The sequence below is a fragment of the Rhopalosiphum padi genome, chromosome 2 (genome assembly GCF_020882245.1).
Source record: "Rhopalosiphum padi isolate XX-2018 chromosome 2, ASM2088224v1, whole genome shotgun sequence".
Classification (NCBI taxonomy): Eukaryota; Metazoa; Arthropoda; class Insecta; order Hemiptera; family Aphididae; genus Rhopalosiphum; species Rhopalosiphum padi.
The window spans coordinates 56,730,436-56,736,435 of NC_083598.1; the positions used below are offsets into that span (position 1 = coordinate 56,730,436).

Sequence of the window (6,000 nt, forward strand, 5' to 3'; positions counted from 1 at the left end):
AATAAACGGTATAAGTTGTGCAGGGCAGTAGTTGTGCGTTAACCGCTGCGGAGACGAGTATACCTTAGTCGTCTGAGGGTGACTACCTGACTTACTACAATTATAAATTATTATTATTATTTTTCTTCTTTAAATGTTTATATAAAAAATCTAGTTATTCGTGAAATTAATATTATCCCCTAGCTAATGTTAAGTGTTTGAGTTCTTATGCAATTATATAAACTAAAGTTAAATTATTTTTCTCACTATGTTTAGATATGTATAAAATTAAATTATAAATAATAAAATAAAAATAATATTTTATGCATAATTGTATACTAGTAGCATTATAAATATCCATAACATGTCTTAAATATTTAATCATACATTTAATATAATTTCTATACACTTTAAAACTTTTGATGTCACTAACAATAAAATACACCAATATTGAATGGGTTTCTTCTCTCGTGTATATAATAATATTATATATCGTTTAATTATATCTAATAAATATAACGAGATTTGTTTAAAATAGTTCTTCAATAACCATTGTAATAATATAATTGTCATACAGGACGAGGTTGTATTATATTTTATTGAGGGTCTTATTAAGTACTCTAATAATCTAATACGCACGTAGTATGCACAGTATTCAGTAAATGTATGATGCGATCCATAGAACCTATCTTCTATAAATCTCGTTAATAAAACAAACTTAGTAAATGTATTTCCCAAGTAAATCCATAAAATAATATTTGTAATGCACAGTGTGCGTTGGTAGACGATGATACAATACTTGTAACCAAATTATGATATACAGCTATAAAGGATTTTTTAATGTTGATTTAATTAATTATATTATTGATTCCTATAATCCTATATGAGATATTTCAAGATATAATTATATATTGTTTTATGTTTCAGAAACTTGACCAAGACGATGACGACGTGTATCTTAACTCCCCCTGGGCCGACGGCAGAAGTCTGAAAAGAAATCTGCATCACATCGATAACATTTCTTGGAAGCCCACCAAATGATTTAATATAATCGCGACACTATATTATAATGTCCGATCCGCATCACGCGGACGGTTTTCGTTTTTATTTAATAATACCTTTACGCGTTTACAATATAATTGTTATAAATAGATAACATTTAATTAAATTTTCATTCAAATTATAAAATTGTAGTGGTATTCCGTCGAGAGTTTAAATTTTCATTATACTTACTACAGTAATTCAGTAATTTGTTTGCAGTACCATTAGCAACCATAGGATAACAGTAATCTAGGTCAATATATATTGTACGTATACCCGAGATATACTCGGCACTACTGACATCACGATCGCTAGGCCAGTGTTTCATAGTCCTCACAATGTATCATCAGTTATACCTACTAAATAATATATAACATGCCGGTAGACGGACAGTGGGAGCATTAGTGTCCGACTGGTCGTCTTTTATTATCCAATATGTGACTTGCGCGTGCCACTGCATGTGCGTGTCCATTAAACAAGACCATTCGACGATCATCTATTATAATAAATATGATATTATTGTATACACGCAATTCGTTCTTCAGGAAATCGTGTAAGATTTCAGATGTTTATTCTTTCGGTCGTGTCTCGTTGTATTTGTATTGATGATAAGTACGTCGTACCGTATCGCGAAAACGGATTTTTTTTTCCCGCTCGTTCGTGTTCTATTTAATATTTATAATATCATAATTTTATAATGTTATTATTATCGAATTCGGTCAATCATTATATATGGACAAAGTACAAACACCTTAGTGTTGTAAGACGTTTGGACTCAGTATTTTGAACATGTTTTCATTTTATTATTAAAAAAAAAAAAAGAATTAAATCGCTTTATGCGTTTAATATTATTCACAAAACGCTTACAAAGCCACTTTTTTTTCATACAAAAGAAATATATTAACTTTGATATTGAGCGAAAAAACATTCTATTTTGATTTGCAGGAAAACTTTCCGAAAGTCCGTACGGTTTACAAACTTTTTTTTTATATGTATAATTTCGTCGCGTACTTTGGCGCGCGCGTTTCGCACGAATGCAGTCGATATATAGGATATACAGTGCGAACAGTCGGATTGTTCAGTTCTCCTCTTTCAACTACGCATCATATCATATCACGATAAGACCGTGCGAAAACATCGCTCGGTGCTCCGTCCTGTATATATACAAGTGGCAATAATGGCGTGTTTTATATCATCATCACACACATCGTATTGTCCGTCAAATTCGGTATGATAATAATTTGTAATAACAACAACATTATTGGCATATATGCCAACAATAATACTATACACGTTAAGGGTAAAACTTTATACATACCTGGTTGTATTGATAACGTTATTATTATATCGTAGAGGCAGGCGGCTTTTGTTTCGTCTACATACATATATTACATAAACCGGACACGCAATGATTGGTACACATTATACATAATTGCAGTAATTACCGCGAGTTGTTGGAATCTATGTGCATTCATAGTAAATGGTGAACATTAAATTGTAGCCGTGTAACATGATGACAATATGATGACGTCTCAGTCGAAATATCCGCTATGTTTCCCCCCAAATCAAATTATCATCGAGTAGCTATACGGCATCCTTTAATTTGTTCTGCAATTTGGAAAATGAATCCAATAGCCTTGTTTTTCTGCTTTATATCTTCTACTACACACTAAGAAAGATATACCAGTAATAACATAGAGTAAGACATATAAACTCAAACAATATTTTGAATTTAATTTTTAGAAAAAGGGATGTATTTCACTTAAATTAAAGTATATATTATACTAGTATAATAGTAATATAGATACAATATTATAACCAGTTTTGTTTAATTTTGATTAATTTGATGGGGTGGGGTGCACGACTTTTCAAATTTTTGTTTTTGTCAATAGTTATTTTAGAAGAGTGAAAAAAACAGTTGTCGTTTGCTCGGCTCAGATCCCTGTAGTGATTTATCAGACTTTATTAACTTACTGTATAACCTACACTTGATGATTATCGCTCACCGTGGGTTTTCACTTTCGACATCGTAGTCGAACATCTGAGAAACAAATATTGTAGGTCACGAAAATATCCTAATATAAAATTAAAGTCCGGCCAACCCCACAGTTGCACTATGTATGATGTTGATTATATTGTTAGCGTGTAACGGTTACGATGTACTACTTAGCTATCGAATAATAATTATTTTATTATTACTGTTGTGATGTATACAGTTGAGTAAAAAGCCGCAATTTCAACTCTGCGTTTATCAATAAATTACCGGTTAGTATTCCTATCACTGGACGTGCTTTCGCGAGAGGGGGGGTTATAGCCGTAAAATGCCATATTTTAAAATATATGGGTGCCATTTTATATTTTCTTTTTCAACAGACCTTGTTTTTAATAGAAATCATCATTACAATTTTTGTTGTTACATACGCATAATTTAGCTCAGATAAGTGGGTACCTTATAACTTATGATGGTTTATAATTGGTATTATACACAGATATAATACCATTATAATAATCGTGTTGTAAAGAGCACCGATTTTGAAAGACGATGAGATATTGGCCACAATACTATTATTATTATTTATTATTATGCATTTTTAAAACTAAATCTAATATAATAAACTTAAATATCATTTCCAAAAAGACTGATACGTGCTATTCGTTGTAGATATAATAATATTATTGTGACGTGTTTAAATATTAAATAATGGAGTAGTCGTAAGATCTCAAATTATTATTATTATTTAAAAAATTTTAATCACGTTTCTTATATTATATTATAAATACACACACATAAATTATATATAAATATCATATACGATATATGAATTATAATATATAATATATGATGTATTTACTTCTAATTAATTGATTTTCTTATTTATTAATTATGTATTTATAGATGTTAATTACAATACAATCGAACTAATCATAGTATTATATTGTTACATTTAAATTTTGTAATGTTGTGACCGCAGCTCCTTTATGATACATATTATTATTATATTTGTACGGGTAGATTTAAACAACAATCTTTTTATAATATTTAGATAATTTTAATTGTATAAGTACAGACTTCCTAAATTTAGATGTTCTTCATTTACTGTTCGTTTAATGTTTAAATTAAATTTACGCATTTTTTATATAGGCCTAGATGTTTTTAGGCAATTTTTTGAGAGCGTTTTATTTTTTATACTTACTATATTTAATCTTAACATTAATATTGTAAAGAAGAAACAAATTTTATGAATATATTTTTCATTGTTCTCTAGTACAATAATAGAGTGTTTCATTTTTTGAGTCTATTTTTTTGCACTTTCATTGTTCACGTTTACTATTACAATTATTTTATCGTAACAAAAATATATTCATAATAATAACTTCGAATTTTTTTTTTTTGCTTATATTGTTATATGAATGTTAATTTTAGAAAGAGCACGCGGGTAATGTGACTATCACTTTTTATGTGATACTCTATATTATAATATAATATTTAACAATTATTATTATTATAATCATCGATGTGAAATAATTTATGAAAAAAAAAAATTATGATGGAAATAAAAGAATGGCTTTATAAATAATTTGGCGTTTTGAGCTGATACAATCATATCATATAATGATATAATGTTGTGTTATATTTATTTGCGTTCAGTTATATTAGTATTATATCTATGCACACACTTTACAATACTGTATAACAATATATTCAATATAATATATTGTATTGTTTACACTGCTATGCAATTAATTATTCGGTGTTACTCGTAGGTGCAGGTCGGCCACTGCGTTACACCGTATACATAATTTACACATATATACTGTGTCTATTGTATATACAGTAATAAGTAGTAACCAGTGAAGATGTAACCACTGACTACGAATATACGTGGTGACTGATGAGATAAGATGAAGAACTCAGGGCACAAACTACGGCGTATCACTATACGAGCCCCATTTTTTGCATTGCAATAAACATTTCTTTTTAGTTTTTACCGAAGGAGGTTAGGCCTTGCATGTAGACACTGTTTTAATAATGAAATTTAGTTTTTGCACCATATTATTGTTGACATAAAATAACGTTTTACAAAAAATATTTTTATAGTAATTTCTATTTTTGATGATGCCGTTCATTTGCCATGTATAAGTTTATCGGTCCATGAGTGAAACCAGTAATTAATATTAAATTTATAAAATATAAATTTTAATTTTAAAATTAAGACGCGTATCTAAGTGCAAAGATTTGACAATAATTTTTTTCGTCCCACGAAAAAGTTTATATACTGAATACCTATTTCGTAGTTTAAATTAATATTATATTTTTACTTTTGTCTTCATAGTATTAATTTTTAGTAGCAATTTGTTTTAAATATGTTATTTGAAATCTGAATACAAATGTGTTTATTGAGTCTATATAGTTTGAATATTGAAATGTTATTTATAATATTAATAGATTTTTATAGTTTTTGATATAATATAGTTGGTTAATTAAAACACATCTGTTTTGATACAATGTGTTTCTCTTAAGTCTTGGTATTAGTACAAAGTTGTGATATGAGTGAAGCGCGTTTTTTTTTTATAGGTGAGTACTGTTGGTTGTCTGATGTGTGCATATATTGCCACAGTTAATATTTTATTTTGCTCCGCTATTATTTCTGGGAAATTTGGCTGACCTATCAAACAACTGACTATATCATGCACCACATAATATAAACGAAAAATGGCAATTACAAAGAGGTTGAACTACAATTAAATCTAAATCTAACGGCGCAGTTATAACATTGTATACGTTTAAAAATACATGAAATGGGGAGTCTAAAAAGGGTGGTTATGTGAACGTATGGGGCGGTGTGACTGGGGAATAATGAAATTAAAACGCACGACTTCTACATATAAAACAATAAAACAAATAAATAATAATAACGTTAATCTAACCGCATATAGTTTTAGTTGTACACGATAATAATATATTTAGGCTTAAAGCTA

General features: G+C 28.6%; 1 protein-coding gene across 4 annotated transcripts in view; it reads left to right on the forward strand.

Moving 5' to 3' along the window:
• LOC132920311 (cilia- and flagella-associated protein 298-like) overlaps positions 1–4,598 on the forward strand; it is a 55,745-nt gene extending 51,147 nt beyond the window's left edge. For all 4 annotated transcript variants that reach the window (XM_060982589.1, XM_060982590.1, XM_060982587.1 and 1 more), the window contains one exon: positions 907–4,598. In XM_060982589.1, coding sequence (XP_060838572.1) covers positions 907–1,020 — 114 coding nt within the window. In that variant the 3' untranslated portion in view covers positions 1,021–4,598. The remainder of the gene's footprint in view (positions 1–906) is intronic.
• The last annotated feature ends 1,402 nt before the right edge of the window (positions 4,599–6,000 follow it).